Source organism: Choristoneura fumiferana, chromosome 18 (genome assembly GCF_025370935.1).
Source record: "Choristoneura fumiferana chromosome 18, NRCan_CFum_1, whole genome shotgun sequence".
NCBI lineage: Eukaryota > Metazoa > Arthropoda > Insecta > Lepidoptera > Tortricidae > Choristoneura > Choristoneura fumiferana.
The window spans coordinates 8,487,567-8,512,431 of record NC_133489.1 but is presented as its reverse complement, the minus strand read 5'-3'; the positions used below and the strand labels follow the sequence as shown (position 1 = coordinate 8,512,431).

At 37.0% G+C, this 24,865-nt stretch overlaps 3 protein-coding genes across 7 annotated transcripts; 1 reads left to right on the top strand and 2 right to left on the bottom strand.

The window, feature by feature from the left end:
- Positions 1-1,426: 1,426 nt before the first annotated feature.
- Positions 1,427-4,179, top strand: LOC141437860 (pancreatic lipase-related protein 2-like). Its single transcript, XM_074101410.1, has 5 exons — positions 1,427-1,500; positions 1,573-1,759; positions 2,164-2,558; positions 3,000-3,333; positions 3,609-4,179. Exons 1-5 carry the CDS (start codon positions 1,464-1,466, stop codon positions 3,652-3,654), a joined length of 999 nt encoding a protein of 332 aa, XP_073957511.1. The 5' UTR covers positions 1,427-1,463; the 3' UTR covers positions 3,655-4,179.
- Positions 4,180-6,248: 2,069 nt separating this feature from the next.
- LOC141437865 (uncharacterized) lies at positions 6,249-10,894 on the bottom strand. Of its 5 annotated transcripts, XM_074101419.1 has the most exons (6): positions 10,785-10,894; positions 10,290-10,355; positions 9,980-10,050; positions 9,326-9,460; positions 7,685-7,816; positions 6,249-6,796 (listed from the first exon to the last, which is right to left on the bottom strand). In XM_074101419.1, exons 3-6 carry the CDS (start codon positions 9,983-9,985, stop codon positions 6,437-6,439), a joined length of 633 nt encoding a protein of 210 aa, XP_073957520.1. In that variant the 5' UTR covers positions 9,986-10,050; positions 10,290-10,355; positions 10,785-10,894; the 3' UTR covers positions 6,249-6,436. The 5 variants fall into 5 exon arrangements, with proteins under 5 accessions (XP_073957520.1, XP_073957516.1, XP_073957517.1 ...); XM_074101415.1 differs by lacking the exon at positions 9,980-10,050; XM_074101416.1 differs by lacking the exons at positions 9,980-10,050; positions 10,785-10,894 and adding an exon at positions 10,671-10,778.
- Positions 10,895-14,682: 3,788 nt separating this feature from the next.
- On the bottom strand, positions 14,683-17,168 carry LOC141437859 (pancreatic triacylglycerol lipase-like). The gene is made up of 5 exons (XM_074101409.1): positions 17,101-17,168; positions 16,160-16,346; positions 15,671-16,065; positions 15,099-15,432; positions 14,683-14,751 (listed from the first exon to the last, which is right to left on the bottom strand). Exons 1-5 carry the CDS (start codon positions 17,135-17,137, stop codon positions 14,706-14,708), a joined length of 999 nt encoding a protein of 332 aa, XP_073957510.1. The 5' UTR covers positions 17,138-17,168; the 3' UTR covers positions 14,683-14,705.
- Positions 17,169-24,865: the final 7,697 nt, after the last annotated feature.

Below are 24,865 nucleotides of genomic sequence, written 5' to 3'. Positions count from 1 at the left end.
ATGGCTACGGAACCCTATCTTGGGCGTGTCCGACACCCTCTTGGCCGTTTTTTTTCAAGTCGGTTAAAATAGCTAGGTCCATTCTTAATAATTATGATAAACGCTTTGCAATATACAAGTAAATACTTACCTCCTAAGGCTAAGAGTGATGACCTAACCAACTTTAAAAAGTAAAACACTCAAAAACAGCTGAAACGATTTTAATGAAATGTGGCTAAAACTCACCACAAAGAAACTCGCTTTCAAGTTAAAAATACCCCAATCAAAATTGGTCCATCCGTTTAAGAGCTGCGATGCCACAGACGGACAGATATACTTTGGCGTCAAACTTATTACACTCCTCTTATTGCCTCGGGGGTTAAAAATGGCCATTATTAATGTTATATGGGTACAAAACGCGTTTTTAAGGGTATTTTTTTTTCGTAGATAGATTTTTAAAATTGAGATAGTTTAAGTCTAAGAAGTTACCGAACTTTTTACTGGCCCTAGATTAGCCGTTATTGTAGCCGGAAATACTACGATGAAACCTATATTATTCAAAAAAAATTATAACAAAAAATTGAACAGACTACAAAAAACCATGAAAATAATTTTCTGCCAATCTGAAGTCGGTGCCTCAGCACGAGTCAGCAGAAGTGGACTTATAGTCGCCTACCTCACCTACGCACATATTGGGCTTCAATCACTCCTGCTGGCTCGTGCTGAGGCACCGACTTCGGACTGGTAGAAAATTATCATGGTTTTTTGTAGTCGGTTCAATTTTTTGTTATAATTTTTTTTACGCTTTTTAGTGTAAATAATAAATCTAAGATACAATAGTTTACCATATGTCATAATAGTTCATTTTACCATATGGATTACGAGGAGCATAAATTGCATAGCAACTGTGTTAAAGTAATTGAAATTTAACCCGTGAAATACTTGTTATTGAGTATGCACGTGTTACTACTAAATATATCAAAATTAGGTACCATAGGTATTCCAACAACATTTGAAGAGTTCCCTCGATTTCCTTAAGATCCTACACAGATCCTGATTTGGTGCTTATGGGACCTAATTGAAAGCATTTCTATATTAACGCAATAAAAAAACAAATCGGTTCATAAATTACGGTTTTCTGAGGTAACAAACATAAAAAAAATACAACGGAGTTGATAACCTCCTCCTTTTTTGAAGTCGGTTAAAATGATTTCATCGTATACTTGCCCATTCCTATTAGATCTCAATTAGGACTCGGCAAGATACGGTAACATTACCTCTAGGTACATGTCAAGAAATGAAATCAGAATAATGATGCGCTACAGGGGAGTGGATTAAGTAGGTATAAGTATTAATAGGTGCATATTTTATCAAAATCAGTTTTTTTTAAATAGTAATAATCCATGATATTATCAATCAATTGACTTGATAACATCTGAATAAATACCCCAGCAGAAGGATTAAATCTTTAATTCAAATTGGGTATGAAGCTTATAGTGGTTTTTGCTGCTTTTGTAGCATGTTAGTATTGATAAGTATAATTTGAAATATTTTAATAAAGCGAGATAATTCAATGTTGATTGTGTATTAAAGGGTGTGCTGGAAGTGCAATTCCTCTGGTGCCAGGGGATAACAGCCACTATGTTGAGGGTGAGAGCCGCTATATTTGGATGCCTGACGGCGATGGGAATTCAAAGCTAGTTGATTTGCAAGAACCTGTCGATCATGCGCTTTTGAATTCAAGGAACGGTGCAAATAACGCGTACTGGCTTTACACTAGGTAAGTGCATTGGACACATATATTCTACGAAATATTATTTCTTGTTATTAGCAATAAGCTTGTTCAACAAAATCAATAATGGAAAAGTTTTTCGGTTCGGCGGGGGCAATTCAAACACGCGCTTCGTGTGTTAGGTGTTCTCCTAACCAGACCACCGAGGAATCCAACCAACCAAATGAAAATCTTAATCCCTTGCTTACGCCAATAGCGGCGTTTGGGACCATCCATCGTAACAACGGCTCTCGTTGCAAATTAGTTTTCCTAATATCATTTGTTTTTATCAAAACAGGAGTAGCAAAACGGTTGCTCAACTAAATTTAAGATTTATTTAAAAACGTCTTACTTAACTTACTTTTTATCAAACTGTTCAACTCGGCTGCATCCACAAATTATTTTTTTTATAGATCTAACCCTAATAATCCGCAAGTAATCGTCAACGGCAACGCAAACACCATCTGGAATTCAAACTACGTAGCCAGCCGACCATTGAAAATTATTGTCCACGGTTGGAATGGAAGTGGCAATTCTGGCTTAAACAATGCCATCACTTCGGCTTTCCTAGCCGTGCAGGACGCTAACGTCATTGTGGTTGATTGGCGCGCGCTCGCTGGCTCGAACTACGTCACTGCTGTAAATGGGGTGCCCAGTGTCGGGCAGTTCCTTGGCAACTTCATCGTGTGGCTCAGAAATACTGCGGGAGGAGTCTGGACCAATGTTCACCTCGTCGGTTTCAGCTTAGGAGCTCACATTGTCGGAGTAGCAGGACGCACTGCAGGCGGTCGTCCTGTCAGGGTAACTGGTCAGTTATCCTACTTCAGACTACTATTATACAGAAGCGAAAGTTCATGTGTGTGTGTGTGTGTGTGTGTGTGTGTGTGTGTGTGTGTGTGTGTGTTTACTACTCGTTCAAGCACAAAACGGTTGAACGGCTTTGGATGATAAACTACTTTTATCCCGCTATTCCCGCAAGCGATTGAAACTGTAAACACACATTAAATTCCAAAGTTTCAACTGCTAAGTTTTAATTTAACGCATGAAATTTTGCACAGAGTTCTTCATGCAACGTAAAAAATAATGCAATATTATTTGTAAAAACTCCGAATTTCCACATAGGTCATCCTTGGGATCCTCAATATCCTTAGACAAAGTTGATGTTATGATTGTAAGTGATAAAGCTAACAGTTCGCACGAACGAAGCTACGATTAATGCTTTTGATTTTCTTTTGTTTCTCATTTCCAGGCTTGGATCCGGCAGGTCCCCTGTGGCAAACTAATAGCAATGCCATAAACCGCAACTCTGGAGTTTACGTAGAATGTATCCACACTGACGGTGGACTTCTCGGAATCTTTAATCCGTGTGGTGACGCTGACTTTTACCCGAATGGTGGAAGGAACGTGCAGCCAGGATGCGGTGACAGTTCCTGTTCACACGAGCGAGCCCACGACCTCTTCGCTTCGAGTGTTCGGACCAACCATTTTGTTGGAAGGCTATGCGGGAACTTAAACCAAGCTCAAAATAATCAATGCAGTGGATCCACGTTGAACATGGGAAATGGGATCGTGACCAAGCGAGGGTAAGACGCGAATAACAGTAAATTACCTATATGCATGGACACAAAACATAGGACAATGTTGTCCCACGTGTCTCAATAAGGGGATCATAAGAATCTGAGCAAATCTACAATGTTTAAAAAATACCTACCTATTCAACATTACCCCCCATTATGGTATAAGATGAGAGAAATTATTATAAGAATATAGTAGATTGTTGCACCAATAATTGTTGATAAGTATCTATTACTCCTATTAGATTCATTGAAATTTAATAATGTTTTTTTTTTCATTTCAGGAGTGGCCTTTACGGACTGACCACGGGTGGCTGGTGGCCTTATTGAATGATGCTTTCTCTGTCTCCAATAAACGATCGATACAAGCGAGTTTATGAAATGCCTTAGCGATTAATAGTAGATTGTTCAACAAGGGACTAAAGTACCTTATAATGACACGAGAGAACGAGGGTGGCTATAGTTCAAGTGTCATTATGGTTGTTTAGTCTCGCTTTAACGACTCCTTTTCACTTTAAGGAAAATAAAGACGTTCTGTTCAAAATTACAATATTACTTTTTAAAAACGTACGCTCAATACGACTAATGGACATCTGTTCAAAAATAAAATAACAAAAAAAAATGTTCTGCGGTTTTTCTTTTCTTTTATTTTTTTGTAAAGTGACGCTTTAATTGCTTCCATATTTAGCCAACAGATTCAAAATTGAAAACTATTTTAAAAGTAATTGGACTATGCATAATTAAATTAATTCATCCTTGAATAAGTACCTACTCGTACTATGTCTGGTGTACAATAAAGAGTCTTTGTATTGTATTGTAAATAAGAAAAATCTGAAAATTATAATTTTTCATGTCCGACTGTCTATGTCAATAAGCCATCTAAAATGACCCCACATTATTTATTGAATCAGGCGTTACTTTGCGGAGGTCCATATCAATGAACTAAAAGAATTACCTTGCTCACCCGCGACCTTACGATAGCTAAGCTTATGCAAAATATGCGTGTTCATGCAGTTCCTCCACCTCCACACTGTAAGAACACACACAAATCACACAAACCCATCTATCACCACCACCACCACACTACACTGACGCGTTTCGAACTCAACCAGAGCCCATCTTCAGAGTGACACAACCGTACACCATGCTACCAGTTGTTAGACTAATGAACCACAACCACCGTTTTAATTTGTCACTGTTACTCCCAAAGTACCCACATATATTTTATGAAACAAAACAAAACTACCCAAAATTAATAAAAAAAATTAACCGTCCTTCAAAACTACCTTGATTTTTATTTATTTACTGTCAAGACATGTTTTATTAGCTACCATTGCTGAAATTAGATCCAAGCCGTAGCAAGGGAGATGAAATTAAATTTACCTGCTCATTAATAATAGACCCGATACTGTTGTATCTAATTATCTCCATGCATTCTAAAACATCGAGACGAAACCCCTTGCCACAATAATGTAACACTTCATACGAATCTGAGTCCGATAAAGAATGATTTAATTCCAACAGATCAGGATGCTCATTCCTATATGCCGAAACATGCTCTTTAAATCTAGCATTAAAACTGCGACCTGTCTGACCAACATATTTTATACTTTACTGCAGTCATTACAAGTGAGCTTGTATACACCCGATCTAGTTCCTTTATCTACCTTCTCTTTGTGGTTACAAACTTTAGAGTACAAAGAGTTGTTAGTCTTAAAGGCTACCTTAACATTGTTTGATTTTAAAATACCATAAATTCTATCAGACAAACGACCAACGTATGAAATGCTACACCTATATTTGTTAGAAGATTGCGAAGGCAACACGGCGTAAAGCATGCTATTCACTATCCGTGCCTGCTTCTTCTGAACCAAACTATTTAAAATTGATTTAGTACAACCATTTGACAACGCTATCTGACAAATAGTATTTAACTCTAAATCAAAATGTTCCCTAGAAAGAGGTAGAGTTAACAATCTATGTACATAACAATGAAAAGCTGCTAATTTATGCTGCCACGGGAGATTAGATGATGCTGGTATCACGGCATCTGTGTACGTGGGCTTTCGGTAAATTTTGTACCGGTACATTGTGGGTAATAATAATATTGTGTATTATTAATTATTATGGGTACGTTGATGATTTAATTCTATGTTGGAGGGAAAGTATGAGACAGCTCGATTTGTTTGTGAATGGTTTGAATAACAAACATGTTAAAATAAAATTCAAAAAAGAATTAGAAGGAAATTTTTCGTTAAACTTTTTGGATTTGACAATTACTAGATTTAATAATAAACACCAATTCAAATCTTTATCTGGTAGTTAATTCTAAATTAGATAACAATTTTCACAGTTACCCCTTGCTGGCTGCAGTACGAAAGGGCCGGCTCGACCGGGTTAGTACCACACTCCCACAGAATACCGGCGTGAAATAGTAGTTTTGCTGATGTGTTATGTACGGTGAATGGGAGATCTGAAGGCCCAACTCCCCTCCCCCCTTTAGCCCCCCTTTTAGGCCGGTAACGCACCCGCTGCTGTAGGTGTCCATGGGCGGCGGTAATCACTTACCATCAGATGACTCGCATGCTCATTTGCCAGCTATTTGACATAAAAAAATATCTACTGTTAAGGGTCAAGGCGTTCTCTCTCACCCTTTTAATAACGTGTAAATTTTAAAAACGAATGAGTAAATTTTGCAACAAAATTGTAACTTTTCAGGAAACGAAACGTAACTTATGTCCAAGGGTCCTGGCAACAATGCTTAGATCAATTAAGGACGCCTTGTAGGCTTTTTTAAATCTCGATTTAAGGCTTAAACCGACAGTTCTTGTATGGATCTGACAGGACTTAAGACCACTTAAACCTAGATTAAAAAGTCTGCAAGTGGACGTAAGACTTGCATTCGTCGAAATGATACACGATACGACATTGTTCTTAGGTATTTTATTAACAATAATTTTAATAAATTTGTAAGGAAAAATTAACCCATGGATGTTTTACTTCTCTAATAACTCAATAAATAGGAATTTAAAACTAGATATGCATGTCAGCAGTCAAGAAATAGAGTGGGTAATTTTCAATCGTTAGACAGAGATAAGGATAAGTACTTCAACTAAGTATTCTTAGGAGAGCACGTACCGAGAGCAGCACGGTAATTGGATTTGCCAAACCTATCCTTCTTTAAACATTCAATAATATGTTTCAGCCTCAAATTTTTATTTATTAATATTTTATTTTCTTTCTGTAATTTTTTTATTGTGAACAATCTTTTTTTTGCCAGAGCCGTCTTTAATTCTAGTTTTTTTTCTAGTTTTTGTATTTCAAGAGTTTCAAAAACAGATTCAACTTTAGATAAAGGTTCACTTAAAGAATTGCTGCATGAAGGTTTCGTTTCTTTAGAGGCTAAACTTGCTTGGTTCTTCAAATTTTCAATCGGAATACAAAATTCATATTTACAGCTGGGACATTTAGCCTGAAAAAGTAAAAAAAATCATACATGTGAACAAATTCATTAACTGGACTAACTGTTCTTCGGGCTAGTAAAAACAATAAAAAAAAAATTGACCGAAATTCTTATCTACAAATTTCAGATGATGCGATCAAAGTCAAAGTCAAAATATCTTTATTCAATTTAGGCTATAACAAGCATTTATGGATGTCAAAAAAAATCTACCACCGGTTCGGAAAAACCTCTGTTGAAAAGAATCCGGCAAGAAACTCAACGAGGTATATTTTTTTTAAACAGATTTACAATATTATTAAATGATATCTATATATCACAATTATTTAACACAACTTTATTTTTAACACAATTGGTTCGCTGTTTGAAGGGATCGCTAATGCGGATCGGAATTATTTCCAAATATCCCTGTCCATGATATAATATCATATAATCATTAACTTTATATGCATGCGACCACAATTATTATTTAATGTTTTCAATACAAAAATGTGATATCATATTTTTTCTATTTCACACTCTTCAGATGTCCTTTTTTCGTAGTTGGGTTTAAATTTATTAACTAGAGTTTACCCGCGGCTCCGCACGCGTTAACTATTCTATCTGGTAGTTACAATTGAAATTCCGGGATTTTACAATATTCCCCTGGGAATTCCCAAAATCCGTCTAGCACAACATACTCACTCACTTACAAACTTTCGCATTAATAATATTACTAGGATTTCAATTAAAGCAGCCGATTGCTACCATATTCTTTCTTTATCTAAGTAATGACATTTAATAAAATATACACCTTAGTTCAACCCAATTATTTCGCATCTTCGATCACAGTTTCGCATGTATTATTAATATTAAATAATCATGTTACTAGAATTAGCGACCATAGAGAAGCCAACTTACTATTTTATGATTTGTTTCTTCCACATAGCTGCTACCAGACTCTTCATATTCAACTTTTATTATTACTTCTTCCGTATTGAGGCAAACATGTTCGTGTTTCACTTCATTTTCTTGATGAGAACATTCTTCTTCCTAGGAAAAGAGTAGTAGGTAGGTAATTATAGTAATTAAATTACATAGGTACAATACAATACAATGACTCTCTATTGAACACATAACACATCGTAAGCAGTACAGAAAACACAGATATAGAGATTTTTCAAGGTAAACAATAGGCAGCCTTATCCCATCAGAGCGATCTCTTCCAAGTAACCTTTATAATACCTAGACAGAAGGAAAAGATTTAAGCAGGTGGGGCAATTTACAGTAGGTTAGAATAATTACTCGAATTAAAACAATATAAAACTAACCATAGACACCATGTTATTTTTGATTTCCGTTAACTTTAATGGACAATCTATACAAGTAACTATTGTACAAGTATCTCAAAGTTTGTCAATTGTGTTCAAAGTCAAAGTCAAAGTCAAAATATCTTTATTCAATTTAGGCTATAACAAGCACTTATGAATGTCAAAAAAAAATCTACCACCGGTTCGGAAAAACCTCTGCTGAGAAGAATCCGGCAAGAAACTCAACGAGGTATATATATATTTTTTTTTAAAACAGATTTACAATATTATTAAATGATATGTATACATCACAAGTATTTAACACAACTTTATTTTTAACACAGTAGGTTCGCTATTTGAAGGGATCGCTAATGCGGATCGGAATTATTTCCAAATATCCCTGTCCATGATATAATCATTAACTTTATAATACGCCTTTGATATTAATGTCTTCTTGACAATAGATCTGAATTTTGTATCCGTTTCATTTATAATATTTTTTGGAATTTTATTATAAAAACCGGCCAACCGGCGGCGTCCGCGAGATCTTTTGCCCTCGACTTTCCCCTGCACCACAAGCCGTTCCATGGAGTCCTCATTACGGATGATGTGTCCAAAGAACTTGAGGATTCGTATTTGCACAGTTGACGATAATCTCTCTTTAATGTTAAGCTCTTTAAGGATCGAAACGTTGGTGCGGTGCGCAGTCCACGGGATTCTGAGCAGGCGTCTCCAACACCACATTTCCAGAGCGTCAATTTTGCGACGGTCCTGTTTCCTCAGCGTCCACGTCTCAGCTCCATAAAGAAAGATTGGAAAGACTAGGCATCTCATTATCCGAACTTTTGTGTTCCTGGTTATTCTGCGGTCCTTCTAAATCTTTGTGAGCTTCTCCACTGAGGATCTAGTCACAGCGCAACGTCTTCGGATTTCGTTTCACATCCTCCAGCGTTTGTGACAGTAGAGCCCAGATATATGTAGCTCTTGACTACGTCACATATGTTTTGGACGTCCGGTTGGTTGTTGTTGGCCCGATCTACAATCATCACTTTGGTCTTATCGCGATTGATTGTAAGTCCGAAATCCAACGCTGTGGTCTCCAGTCGTCGAAGAAGTTTTTCAATTTCGTCTCTAGTTCTAAGTAAATACATTTACAAAATACACATCTTAGTTCAACCCAATTATTGCGCATGTATTATTAAATAAAATAATCATGTAGCTAGAATTAGCGACTATAGAGTAGGCAACTTACTATTTTTTTATGCTTTGTTTCTTCCATATAGCTGCAACTAGACTCTTCATTTTCAACTTTTATTATTACTTTTTCCGTATTGCTGCAAACATGTTTGTGATTCACTTCATTTGCTTCATGAGAACATTCTTCGTCCTAGGAAAAAGTAGTGGGTAGGTAATTATAGTATGTAATTAAATTACATAGGTACAGTCAACTACAAAGACATGTATCCAAGTTAATCTTACAAAATGATGTATCCCTGCGGATGCCAGAATTAAGTAGCCATAGAATGTGACAAACATGGTATCCACCGTACCTGACAGAAAAATGTATGCCTCTAATGTGCAATATTTATGTATTCCCCTACATTTACTATGTAATGTGTCATTGCTAATAAATAAATAATTTTCTTTCTTTATTTGTTCTTTCTTTCCTCTGAAATGTATACTGTCAACCTTAATCTAATATCTATCCACAAATTGTGACAAAAAAAAATCATACAATGTTGCAAATTAATGTAACCATCTTAGAATTCAGAACAGAGACCAAAAACAGCAGTTTCCAATAGAAAATAAAAACGTTGCTCATTTGTTGAGTCTATCATTATCTAGTGTCAGGCACTCCATTTACCTATTCTAGTATAATTATACTAGCTTTTGACCGCGGCTTCACCTGCATGGAATTTGGTTATCGCGCGTTGTTCCCTCGGGAACTGTGCATTTTTCTGGGACATCACTCTGGCCCTTAAAATAAACATTTTTTTTGTCAAAAATCACTTTGATCCGTCGCTCCGTTTCAACATGAAAGACGGGCAAACATTCAAACACACAAACACACACACTTTCGCATTTATATTAATATAAATATAATGTCATTTAAAAGTAACTATCTTTGATAAATTCTTTTTTTTTTCCTTCTGATATTTTATCGAGGCTTTAGCACACCAAATGTGACTGAAATTCTTAAAAATTATTATACTTACATTGATTTTTTTGGTAGTAAATGATGGGCCCAATTTTTCACCTGCAGGTTGGACTCCACTGATCATCTGTAAAATATGAGCGAATAAGGTTTTTTTTTTTTCTAAACATATACTTCTTATTCAAGTAGTGCTTGCTGTGCATAGCTGGCAACTCCTGGTCAAGACAAAGCTTATTTACGAGAGCTCGCTAATATTTTTTTTTTATACTTAGTAATTTTAATTTAAAAAAATACAAATATTTACTTTTTTGAAGCTATTGGTTGTGAGGTGAAAGTTGGTTCGGACACTGAATTGGATTATGCTAATGCACTGAGAAACACTTAACAGCATAACCGTGAGACTAATATGCATGTGAAACGACGGTGAGGAAACCCTTTTTACCTTTTCTGTTTTGAAATTTGTCTAAATTTGAAAATAAACGATTCTATAATGAGACAATCACAACAGAGCCGTAAGAGCTTAGCATGAGCTTAGCCAAAGAGTAGCTTAGCATACCTTATTATTATTACAGTGAGGAAGGATGTATGTATTGACACTGAACCAACACTAAACTCACAGACTAAGCTAGCTACTATTCTTGTAATCTGTGCAGACCAAAGACTACAGTATATGATAGACAGCCAGACAAAGCTGTCAATCAATGACGTCTGACAGACACATAGTGTTGCTATAGTAAAGAACTGCAAAAGCCATAGTGAACACATAGATCCCATACTGTGGGTTATGTACACTGATGATGAAAAATGCCAGACAGCTCAATCAAGCGTCACAGTATCACCATAGTGTTGCTATGTAAAAAACTACTAACAAAAGCCATAGTGAACACATAGATCCCATACTGTGGGTTATGCAAGTTGTACTCAGCGAACAAAAAAAAGCATAGAACGCGAGCTTCCTACAAAATTCCAGTTAAAATCGAGGCAATTATTCCATCTACGCATGCGCCTTGTAGTACCAATAAGGAATGGCTAAAAAAACATCAGTCGATTTTCTATTACCCAAAACAAAGTAAGCGTGATTGGTCAATGAGGATTTTTACAGGCGAAATATCGCTAGATGGCGTTAGTATCGTGAGGTCCATTTGACGTTTGACGATAGCTTGCGATTGGTTCATTTAGTTATTTAACCAATCACAAGCAAACGTCAAACGTCAAACGGACCTCACGATACTAACGCCATCTAGCGATATTTTACCTCTGTGAAAACCCTCATTTCAAAATGACTGCAGTTAAAGCCGCGGTTCATGGTGGATGCAGGGCGCTTCCAAGGCCTAGGTCCAACAGTGCGTCAACAGTAAGCGGGACGGTACGATACGGACTTCGATTTTCGAGTTTCGTAGTTGCCCAACTGGCTGGGATTGTATCCTAGCTCTGAAGTTTTGTGTCTATAAAATGGCGGTGAGAACCATGTGATAACGCTTAGCTAATGGATGGTTGCATGCAACGAAGAGTCATTTTCGTAGGCGAAATGGTCGTAATTAATTACATTTGATTTTAAGCTTTATTTTGATTTAAAATATTATAAGACTAGCAACCCGCCCGGGCTTCGCACGGGCAAAGTAAAAAAAAAATGGCCAAGTGCGAGTCGGACTCTCGTACGAAGGGTTCCGTACCTATACAACATTAGACATCCAGCCCGCCGGCCCAGCACCACCGCCCGCAGCCGCCCGCCGCCAGCAGCCAGCGCGACACGCGCGAACACAACAGGGCGACCAGACTAGCGTCCCGCCAGCTTCAATATTTTTTTTTATTTCATTTAATGTTTGAGAAAAGCACTATACAAGCCTCGGCCGGAACCTGAGGTTGCCGGCCTCTATAATAATGTACTATTATTTTTGTGACCACTTGATACCTCTGTTACGCTGCGCCGCCATGTGTAAACTAGCTAGGGTAATTCCAGGATAGATGCCCCAGTGGGATAGATGCCTCGATTTTTGTTTCGGCTAGTAGCAGAACTGTGGGACTAAAGTTCCATCACATACCTAATAGCAAGCGCCTTCCCCGCAAACGCAAACCTCGGTGCTGCTGCCATCATGAGCAAGAGCGCACACGTTTCGTCATAAAGTGTCAAAACCTTCCGCGGCGGGACCTCAGAGCGTGGAAATTATATTCGTAAGTATTTGTGTTCGAATAACTTTTACCTCGCTTATAATTTCTCTTACATTAATTGATTTGGTAGCACTGGAGCTTAGGCTACATGATGGTTTCTCCCTATCCCGCGGGGACTATGCTGATTTCCCGCAAAATTTGCCAAAGTTAATTTAGTATAAGTACTACCTAGTATTTTTTTTTTTATCTAAGCGTCGTCGGTGTCGGGGGACCGCTTTACTTACTTACTTACTAACTTAATGTATAATGTTGTATAGGTACGGAACCCTTTCGTACGAGTCCGACTCGCCCTTGGCCGTTTTTTTCCTTTGCCCGTGCGAAGCCGGGGCGGGTCGCTAGTATATTATAAAATCGTAAAAATACCATAAATATAATCATAAATATAAGTATGGATGGCTAAGCTTTTGCAAATTCAAATTTCAATTTCAAATTCAAATCATATTCAAATCATTTACACGTCATTTTTTAAACTACCAGCGCTTTCGGAAAGACCATCATTGCCAAGAAGAATGCGCCGCAAGAAACTTGGCACCGCCCATGGACACCTACAGCAGCGAGTGCGTAACCGGCCTAAAAGGGGGGCTAAATGGGAGGAGTTGGGTGTCCGGATCTCCCATTCACTGTACGTAACACATCAGCAAAACTACTATTTCACGCCGGTATTCTGTGGGAGTGTGGTACTAATACTAACCCGGTCGAGCCGGCCCTTTCGTACTGCAGCCAGCAAGGGCTTACAGTACGTTGCCAACCTAGAGGCCTAAGATGGAATACCTCAAGTGCCAGTAATTTCACCGACTGTCTTACTCTCCACGCCGAAACACGACAGTGCAAGCACTGCTGCTTCACGGCAGGATTAGCGAGCAAGATGGTGGTAGCAATCCGGGCGGACCTTGCACAAGGTCCTACCACCTGCTGCTGCTTATAAAGCTTTTTCAAGAAGTGGGGCATCTATCCTGGAATAACTCTAGACAGACAACCGGCCGTTTGACACAGTTTTGATGCCCCACCTTCTTTGACACAGTTTACCTAGGTGGTGTCGTTTTGCGATGCTAGTTGTGCTTCTATGCTTTTTTCGTTCGCTGGTTGTACCTTATTATCTCCATGCCTCAGACAGAACAATAACGCCATAGCAACCACGCTAAAATAGGAACTCAAATCAATTACTTGGCTTTGGCGCTTTGGCTCACTTTGATTTATGAAGGCTGCTGATATGTTAGAGAAGGGGGACGCATATAAAGGACGTTTCGTCGTAGGTTGTCTTTTTTTTTGGAAATTACTTATGGCTTGGTAACATCGACATCAATCTGTGCCGTAAGGTACATAGATGTCGATGGTTGGTAACAAGACCTTTAATTAAGCAGTCTTTATTTTAGATGTCCTTGTTTTTCACTTTGATCACTTATTTCACTATTTTTGATGAACTTGTAGAGAGGAACGAAGCAATTTGTGTTTTTCAATAGGTCGTCAGTGAGGCGGCGGGAGGATTCTTCAGCTTGATTTATTTCGCTGCTGGCATATTATGGCAAGTATTAATTAATATATTGTTAAAAAGTTTTTATTTTATAATTTTTAGCCACCCTTTTTTTCCAAATTTATATGGGACCAACTTCGAGGTATATCAACCGTATATACCTACCCTACCCTAAAAAGAATTATCAAAAAAATTATACGTGGGTTATTACAATCAATGAGTGAACAATCAATCATTCCCTGTTTTCCTACTTGGATTGTTTTTTTTTTCTAAATTTATATGGGACTAAAGAATTATCATAACCTAACCTAACCAACAAAAAGTTGGAAAACCCCATACTTTGTCACTTCAAAGTTCAATATCTCTAAAACGGCTGAACCGATTTTGATAAAACATGTCTAAGACCATTGCTAGAAAATCTGCTTCCAAATAATAATAAAAACTCATTCAAATCGGTCCACCCGTTTAAGAGCTACAGTGCCACAGACAGACAGACACACAGATACACAGACACACATAGCGGTCAAACTTATAACACCCCTCTTTTTGCGTCGGGGGTTAAAAATTAGACTAGTCTGTAAAAAGTTATGCGTGATCATACATAAAAAATATATTATACTAGCTGTTGCCCGCGACTCCACCCGCGTAGAATTATGAAAATGGTTTACGTCCTTTTCTCAGACCTTGCGAGCCTTTTCTCAGATCAAGCCGTTTCGGAGGAGTTTAAACAGAAACATTGTGACACGAAGAGAAAGATACTTGAGAACCTCCTCCGTTTTTTCGTCGGTTAAAAATGAAAAAAAAAATCAGCAACTAGTTTAATATTTCTCTATTTATTTAAAAAGGCCAGGAGTTGCCAGTGCGTAGTCCGTAGATTCCACTCCTGTAACAATAATTTAATTCATTATTCTTCCAGAGAATCATATTCACGTCTCACAATTCACAACGTAAGCCATAGACCCGGGTAGGTATCGGCCTAGGTAGTGTGAATTAGTCACTGGTACAAAATTCCTCAAGATGTAGCAATTTTCAAAATTTCGGAATGTTATTTCACACTGAACTCCCAAATAATCGAGGTGTAGTGTAAGACTATGTAGACTACTAGGTATGGTTTTTTAATTTCGATCATCATTCATAAGTACCTAATCTCTAATTTAAAGATTTGTCTTCTTGTGCATTCGGCTATCATATACGTAATTTTATTCATAGAGTTAAGATATTATAACTTACCCTCGTTTGTTCCAATCACCATTGCCCATATTCAACGCGGCACCGCTGCAAGTGTTCAGCTCGGCTTCCCAAATGTTAGAACACTGTCTTCCGACCAAGTGGTTGAAGCGAACTGTGGCTGCGAACAGATCGTTAGCACGGCCGTGCGAGCAAGTGCTAATCCAGCATCCAGGCTGAGGGTTCCTACCACCGTTAGGGTAGAAGTTGCTGTCACCAATAGCATCCATAATGCCGAGCAGACCGCCGTCAGTGTGGATAGTTTCAACATACGCTCCAGAATTACGATTCAGAGCGTTGTTGTTGTTGCCCCATAGAGGGCCAGCGGGATCAAGTCCTGAGAAAAAGAACTTTTAGTTTCTTGATCTTAACGCCTAGTCGAATCGACTTCACTGATTTTTTTCTCAATATACTTACTCGTACTGATAAAAGTAATCATTAATGCTCAGAGATATAATATAAACGGAAGCACCGAAGATTACAAGCTGATATCTATTAAGTACGTAGAAAAACAATTACCTATGTTGTTACGAATTCTACCTAATAAATAATGTCATTAATAAGTAAGCTATTACCAGTAACTCTAGCGGGCCAGCCATGAGCCTGACGGCCAGCATTTCCCACAACATGAGCTCCTAAACTGAATCCAACCAGGTGAACGTTGTTCCAAGCTCCACCACCAGTCTGCCTCAGCCACACCAAAAAGTTTCCAAGGAATTGGCCTACACTAGGGACGCCCGCTGCAGCGGTATTGTATCCCTGATTAGCTAGAGCACTCCAATCTAATACGATCACATTGCAGTTGGTGACAGCAAGGAAAGCAGCAGTGATATCGGGGTTCATGGGACTCCAGCCGTTGTTGTTCCATCCGTGCACGATTACGTTCAGTGGAAGGTTGCCGTTGTAGTTGGAGTTCCAGATTGTGTTAGCGTTACCATGCACAATCACTTGAGGGTTGTTGGGGTTTGACCTTAAAGCATTCAGTCATTTAGTTTGTTTATATAGTTTAGTATTACCTATTTTTGTATTAAAACATGACAATTGTTTTAAAGATATTGCCTTACCTGGTGAAGAGCCAATATTGGTTATTGGCTCCATTCCTGCCGTTCAAGAAACCCTCATCCACTGGCTCTTCTAAGTCTACCAGTACGGGTTTTCCTTCGCCATCAGGCATCCAGATGTAGCGGCTCTCGCCTTCCACATAGTGGCTATTATCACCTGGCACCAGGGGCACAGCGTTACCAGCGGTCACTTAAATAAATTAAACATTTAAATATATTTAATTAACTTCATTGGTGAGTACGTAAACAATTTGTGTCATAAATAACCCTCCTTCTTGGCAGTCGGGTAAAAAACAACAGTACACCTTACACAAACAAAACATAGCATTGGTGACAAAAAAATCACTAAGTATGAAAAATAATTGTTTTCAAATACATTTAGACGTCGTGCGATACCAACGCTCAGTTTGGTGTAGGTACCTACCTACCTATTAAAGTCAAAGGCAAAATATCTTAATTCAATTTAGGCTACGAGTTATGAATGTAAAAAAGTCTACCACCGGTTCAGAAAAATCTGTGTTGAGAAAAATTCGACAAGAAACTCAAAAAGGTAGGTAAGTATATATTTTTCAAAACAAATCTACAGTACACAGTGTAAAGGGCACGCATCACGACGAACAGGGTTAAAATCCTCGCCTCAGATGTAATTTTATGATTTTTCAATGTATTCTAGTTTCAGTGTAATTAAAAAAAATGTATCGGGGAAACCCCACAGATTATTTTGCTTATTAAAATTTAAGTTTAAATAATAATTGAAAAAAAATGACAGGCAAATGTTTTTATTACAAATTAATTAGACTTTGTCGCATTGTTTGTTAGATTAATACAAAAATACAAAATAATTTATTTCACGAAAAGAGATAACAGTATATACAACTTAGTAATCCGTTAGAGTTGTACTAATTAGTAAATTAATTTTGAAAAAATATATAATTAATGCTTACACGCTACGACGGCAGCAAGCACCACCAGCAGCTTCATTGTTGTAACAACTTAACAGATTAAACAATCAAAGCCCATATTTATTAAGAAAAACCGGCTAAGTGCGTGTCGGACACGCCCAAGATAGGGTTCCGTAGCCATTACAGAAAAAATCAAGTAATATTATGTGCGTTATAACTAGAGATGCAACGGATATCCGGCCAGTATTCGGTATTCAGCCTATCCGGCCACTATTTTACTATTCGGCCGAATACCGGATAGTTGCGTACTATCCGGCCGGATACTGGATGGTAAAAAAAATAATAAAAACTGGTATTTATTTATGAATGTATCAATTATTGACATCAGTTTATTATTCTAAGGGGCTGTTTCGGCACCCATTGATTAATTTTAACTGACGGATAAATGTGATACAGTCTTGCGTCTATTGAAACAAAAAAAACGGAAACGACATCATATTTATCCGTCAGTTAAAATTAATCAATGGGTGGTGAAACAGCCCCTAAGTTAATTAATTATACTCTACAAGTTGCAACCTGCACGGAGTGTCATGCGCATGTTTGCATTAGCTTAATTTTATTGTACGTAAAACTAGGCCGAATATCCGGCGGCCGGATATCCGGCCAACGGTCCCGCCGAATATCCGGTAACCGGTATCCGGCCAATCCATTATCCGTTTCATCTCTAGTTATAAACACAACAGTCAACAGTTAGTCACAAATAAAACACTTACTACAGTCTTAAAATCTATTACCAGAAAAAGTATATCTTCACGGCACTTACGTCCTTTTGTTGAGAAGCGCAGTTTTTCGGCAATAACTCAAAAACGGTATATCCGATCATGTTGAAACCAATTTTCGTTGAAAGTATTTATTAAGCGTTACCTTTCCATATTTTTTGCATATTTTTTGGACAAACGGCTTACAAGATAGAGGGGGGGGGCACAATTTTTGCTACTTTGGGAGCGATTATTTCCTCAAAAGAGCTGCCGAACTATGTGCCACACGTTGATGCGAGTTAAAAAAATAAATCTTTCAATTTTTGTTACGTGTATGGAGTGCCCCCCTCTATAAATATTTATTTTTGTAATTTAACTACAAAACTAAATAGCAGCTTTGACAAGACATCTGTACTCCAAATTTCATTAAAATACATCTTGTAGTTTTTAAGTAAAATGCCTGTGACATACGGACGGACGGACGGACAGACAGACAGACAGACGGACTTGACGAAACTATACGGGTTCCGTTTTTGCCATTTTGGCTCTGGAACCCTAAAAATTATCTTATTAATTCGTTTTATCATCTAATTCTGTCCCTTTTCACTTCAAGATAGTAAAACGTTAATTCTCTCATATCAATTAACATCTCAATACCTAAATTCAAATGTATTGGGAATTTCAAATGCATGTTTACTCGTACGTACTTCGTACATATAATAAAACGGGTCAAATTAATTAATAAAAAACCGGCCAAGAGCGTGTCGGACACGCCCAAGATAGGGTTCCGTAGCCATTACGAAAAAAAATCAAGTAATATTATGTAAATAACACAATTAAAACACTTACTACAGTCTTAAAATCTATTACCAGAAAAAATGCGTATCTTCACGGCACTTACGTCCTTTTGTTGAGAAGCGCAGTTTTTCGGCAGTAACTCAAAAACGGTATATATATCCGATCATGTTGAAACCAATTTTCGTTGAAAGTATTTATTAAGCGTTACCTTTCCATATTTTCTGCATATTTTTTTTTGGTCATACGGTTTACAAGATAGAGGGGAGGGCACACAATTTTTGCTACTTTGGGAGCGACTATTTCCGGAAATCTTCACTTAATCAAAAAAGTTTTTGAGAAACCTTACTATCTTTTCAAAAGAGCTGCCGAAGTATGTGCCACACGTTGATGCGAGTTAAAAAAAAAATTTCAATTTCTGTTACGTGTATGGAGTGCCCACCCTATAAATATGTATTTTTGTAATTTAACTATAAAACTAAACAGCGGCTTTGACAAGACATCTGTATACTCTAAATTTTCATTGATATACATCTTGTAGTTTTCGAGTAAAATGCCTGTGACATACGGACGGACGGACAGACAGGCAGACAGATTTATTTATTACCTATGTTGTACAATTTGTTAGTATTTTGCATATCGAAAATACAAACTGAGACATGGATGCACAAAAAAAAACAGAAAAAGAGACCAGCACTGGGAATCGAACCCAGGTCCTCAGCAATCCGTGCTGCGTGCTATAACCCCCACACCACTGCTGGACAGGAATCCAGGCATGATTTTATCCTATGCATACATACATATCTCAGGTTGCTTTTTTCTACTATGCTACTTAAGCAGCAGCACTAAAAATACAAAAAGACTCCAAAAAACCAATCATAGTATTTTGCATGTATTTTATTGTAGTGAGTGAAAATAAAAGTAAAAGCAAAACCAGTGAGGATTAGACATAATTCATTATTATCTTACTAAGTTTAAAAAAAATGCAGTCATGTAGATGACTTAAAGTAAATGACAGCCGCGATTTTAATCATTATCAGAATATAATATGATAAGGTTAAAGTACTAATAATTTTGTTGTAAATAATTTAGGTTTGGGGGGTGAAGGTTTTATGTATGACCACTTAGGGGTATCTATAAATTACGTCATACATTTAGGGGGAGGTCTGGCGATTTATGACACAGAAAAAAATGCAATTTTCGTAGTAAAATGTGACAGGTAGGGTGGGATTAAGATGACATGATCGCTAATTAGACGTTAAGTAAAAGCTCAATTCTCCAAAACTCCAAAAAATAGGTACTTACCTAACTCAATATTATTATAATAGTGTTACAAGGTTTTCCTGATTAAGATTTATGCGATATCAAATTCTTTATTTATTTTTTTAAGCTCCATCGGCATTATCAATGATTTCGCTAATGTCGAGGTTGAACAAACATTATCAGTTTTATTTAGCCGTGGTTCTGTATTTCGATAATTTATTTCAAAACAGCACTTATTTATTACATTACAATATTTAGATACAGTGTGTTACCGGCGGCCAGGCTTTTTTAAAGTTAGGTTAAAGTAACGTATTTCTGTAACTTAACCCTGACATTAATATAATTAATAAACTAAAATTCAGTCTGAATTTTAAGAGATCACCACCGCCCATAGACACCTGCAACACCGGGGGGATTGCAGATGCGTTGCTAACCTATTGGCCTAAGATGGGATACCTAAAGTGCCAGTAAATTCACTGGTTGTCTTACTCTCCACGCCGAAACACAACAGTGCAAGCACTGCTGCTTCACGGCAGGATTAGCGAGCAAGATGGTGGTAGCAATCCGGGCGGACCTTGCACAAGGTCCTACCACTTGCAAAATAATAATATCCAATATAATAATACCTGTAATATCTTTTGAATAGAATGTCAGATTTGAAAAATTCAAAAAGTAATCTACAGGTATTGAAACCGCCTTGAATATAAAATTATTTATTTGGATAAGGATTAATACAAAGGTATGGATAACATCGTCTGACTTTAGTCGTCATTTCTGTCAACTTTTAAAATGTAAAAAGTAGTTATAGTAACAAAACTGCAATAGTTGGACATATATCTTGCTCGCTAATCCTGCCGTGAAGCAGCAGTGCTCGCGTGTTTCTGATGTTTATGGGCAGTGTTGATTACTTACCATCAAGAGACCCACTTGCTCGTTTTCCATCCAGTCGATTAAAATAATATATATATGGTATCGCGAAGTTTTATTTTGATCTTGAATTTTAATATCGTAAAACATTTTTTGTTCTATAATCAATAGTTTCCACAGCGTATGCGATAAAAGATGTTTTATGGCAACTTTTTTTGCACTTTGAGTTACATTATTGTAGTTTTAGTACGGTACCCTAATTTTTTCTGTTAATAAATATAGCCTATGGCACTTTGGAATAATTTTGCATTCTAATAGTGAAAGATTTTTTTAAATCGGTCCAGTAGTTTTTGAGTTAATTCGTAACAAACATCCAAAAATCCAAAGCTTTCATACATATACATTAATGTCATGGTTAAGTTACAGAAATACGTTACTTTAATCTCCCTTAAAAAAAGCCTGCTGCCGGTAACACACTGTATACTAATCACAAAAAATACAGCAAGTTTCTATCTACAATATAAAAGTAAACCGCCAGAACGGGAAAAAAAACGAGGCGCTCTACAACACCATTTTGACACGTTTCTCCCAAACAATGCATTATTCCTCTGGAATTTTATAGTAATTCGATTCTTTGACCTTTGGAATCGCGAAAAAAGTGTAATAAAGATTAAAAAGCTAATTATTTTTAAAAGTCGCTGAACTAATGTTGTTCAGTTTGAGGAGTATGATCTATGGTTTAATTATTTGCTCATATTACAGGCCACACCCGGTAATTTGTGTGGAATGTATGGTCTGATGTTTTCAAGATGATAATGCACAGCGCCATAAGTATTTAATCAGTTGGTTTCGCATGATTAATTCCGATAATATCGTTTTAAAATCTAAATGCAAATTATCAGCATTTTAAGCTGAAGTAATTCTTATTTATACCACCTTATTAAGGTCGGGTAATTATTCTCCAACACAAATAGTATCAAAATAATAACAGTATTGTATTATACAATTATTATTGTTACATACCTAATTCGGCTACTTAATATGGAGTAGAGGGATTAGGCGACGTGCCGGGTGGGCTAAAAAAGGTACGAAAATTTAAGGCTTAATTGGGGTTGTATATATTTTTTAAATGTATATTTTATTCTAGTAAATTGAAAACCATTTCGAGATAAAATATTTTTTAAATCGCTTCCTGTAGTTACGTAATTAATTAACTGTAGTAAATACAATACAGGGTGACTGGTAATTGGACCTATTCCTTGTAAGGGGTTATTCTAGAGCTTATTTTCAATGTTTTTGACCCAGTCAACCAAGGGACGAAATTCAATAGTTTGGAATTATTCGAGTTTAAAGTTTTTTCGAAAAAGCACCGCCTCCCGACCTAAAAGTGGCAATTGTAAAGATTTCGGGTCAAGTACGATCCAGCACACCCGCTACTTTCTCTGTTATTATTATTAAAGTTATTAATTATTGTTAATTTTAATTATTTAGTAAAGCATGTCCAACATCCAAGAACCCCTAATTACTGTTATATAAGACAGTCACTATATTATATTATTTATTATTTATTCCTCTTAATGGCGGCCATAAGGCTTGGGCCAATGTCAGTTAAATTAAAGATAAATATATTCTTCTTATGCATGTTGTACGGTGATTGTAGTTATTATTAAAGTTATTAATTATTGTTAATTTTAATTATTTAGTAAAGCATGTCCAACATCCAAGAACCCCTAATTACTGTTATATAAGACAGTCACTATATTATATTATCGAAGCTTTTATAAAACATCATTAAAATCGCAAACCAAACGACATAACTAGCCGTTGCTAAGCGACTCGGTCGCCTTAATCAAACTATTTTATTGATGGCTGAAATCTGTTGTAATCAAGTGCGATAAAAACAGATTCTGATTTGATTATTATAGAAAATGTTTTATTCTAACAGCTGATATTAGTTATATAGTTAATATGTATAGGGACGAGGCAAGGAAAACCTACAATAGAGTTTACTAACTGAGATCACCTGCATCCGTGCATCCGAAGATAATATTTTTATCACAGAATAAGTAATAGCACTTTAAAACTAATTATTATCACAGGTGGCGTGCGTAGGTACACGACCAAAAAACGACGAATACGGCTATTGATGAATTTATGTTTGAATAACTTTTGCTACAACCAAAAGGTTTGTTTGCTTGTTTATTTATTAATTTATTGGGTAACCATTGTTTAAAAATAATATTTTGTTAGTATAATAGACCGCCGCGAGGCGCTCATCGAAGATGATACAAGTAGAAATTAATCCAGAGGTCTTGGAACATGAGAGTAAGAGAAGATCGTCTTGCCTTGACCAAATATTCGTTGAATTAACATTAGAAGTTTCATTTAAACTCTCATTTATTGATTTTAAGACGTGAAATATGTGCCCCTTAATAATGTAACCTTTGATTTTCTTGAGAATTATTAGTAGTTTAAGAGTAAATAGCAGCCTAAGGTATAAAATATTCTATACAACAATACGAAATCCTTAGAAAAATATTACTTATTTTTTTCCTAATGGCTACGGAACTCTATTTCGGGCGTGTCCGACATTCTCTTGGCCGGTTTTTTTTACTCTTTTAAATAGGTTTACCTATAGGTACATGGAATGATTGTCAATTCCATATCTATTTAATCATTTAATCGCATTCGTAGTCTAAGATCTGTCTGTCTGTAAGAAGTGTCTGTGCCAGACAGTCTGCCAACAGAAGGGTATGGCGGGAGATCGTACTGAGAGCTGTATCTGCCTCTACCATACCGCGGACGCCTCAGTGTGACCACGACCGCTCTGCCAAGAGCTACTTGACAAAGAAGAAGAGTCTAAGATACATACTATCTTAAGCCCGGTTTCGACCGCGAGCGGACAGACTCATTAAGTAATTACTTACTTACTTAATTTAACGTACAACGATCGGCTGCATAAAAGTAGTTACACCGGACCTCCATGAAGTTGGTCGATGTAAGTTAAACTGTGTCATTAATGAGTCCACTCCGCTCGTGGTGAAAACCGGGTTATCATGACCTTCGCTGCCAGCCGGATGATGGCCACTGCTGAAAAGGCCTACCTCTAAGAGGGCCACAACGACTGATCCTACGACTTTATTAGATCATCAATGCACTCTTGGAGGGCCTACCCAAGCGGCGCCTTCCGATATGTGTCGCTACTTAATAACATTATATTTATTTGCCTCATCGGTCTAGTTCTTAACTTACATAAAAACTTTAGAATAAAAATTGAACCGACTACAAAAACCATAAAATAATTTCCTACCAGACTGAAGTCGGTGCCTCAGCACGAGCCAGCAGGAGTGGACCTATAGGTAGTCGCCTAACTCAGCGGCGCACTACATATTGGGTTTCAATCACTCCTGCTGGCTCGTGCTGTGGCACCGACTTCAGACTGGTAGAAAATTATTTTCATGGTTTTTGTAGTCGGTTCAATTTTTTGTTCTAAAATTGTTTGTTCCCTTTTTAGTGTAAATAATCTAAGATACAATAGTTTCATGTCAACTGCTCGTCACCTTTTACAAAAGATTGCTTTTTCCGATGCAGAGACTTCCTTTATTGAGGAGTCCTGGTGCTTCACCACCCATTCCATTTCACCATATGCATTACGAGGAGTATAAATTGCTTAGCAACTGTGTTAAAGTAATTGGAATTCAACCCATGAAATACTTGTTATTGAGTAGTAACTCCGATGGTCAACTGTGGTCTTCATCATTAGTTCCACATCACCAAATGATGATTTTCAGGAGCAAATGCACGAGTTCCTACTAAATATATCAAAATTACCATAGGTGTCCCTACAACATTTGAAGAGTTCTCTCGATTTCCTTAGGATCCAATCATCAGATCCTGATTTGGTGCTTATGGGACCTAATTGAAAGCACTCCTAGACGAACATTAAAAAAAAATACAACCGAATAGATAATGTGTTATAGTTTCTAAAAGAACTGTCACTTTGAAAAAAGTGAGTTTGACAGCTGCCTCTTGCAACCGGTCCCTCCCAGCCGACACACGCTTTATTGTATAAACTAATTTAAATATTAAGAAAACTGGAAAATATAAACATCCGAAGACTGAAC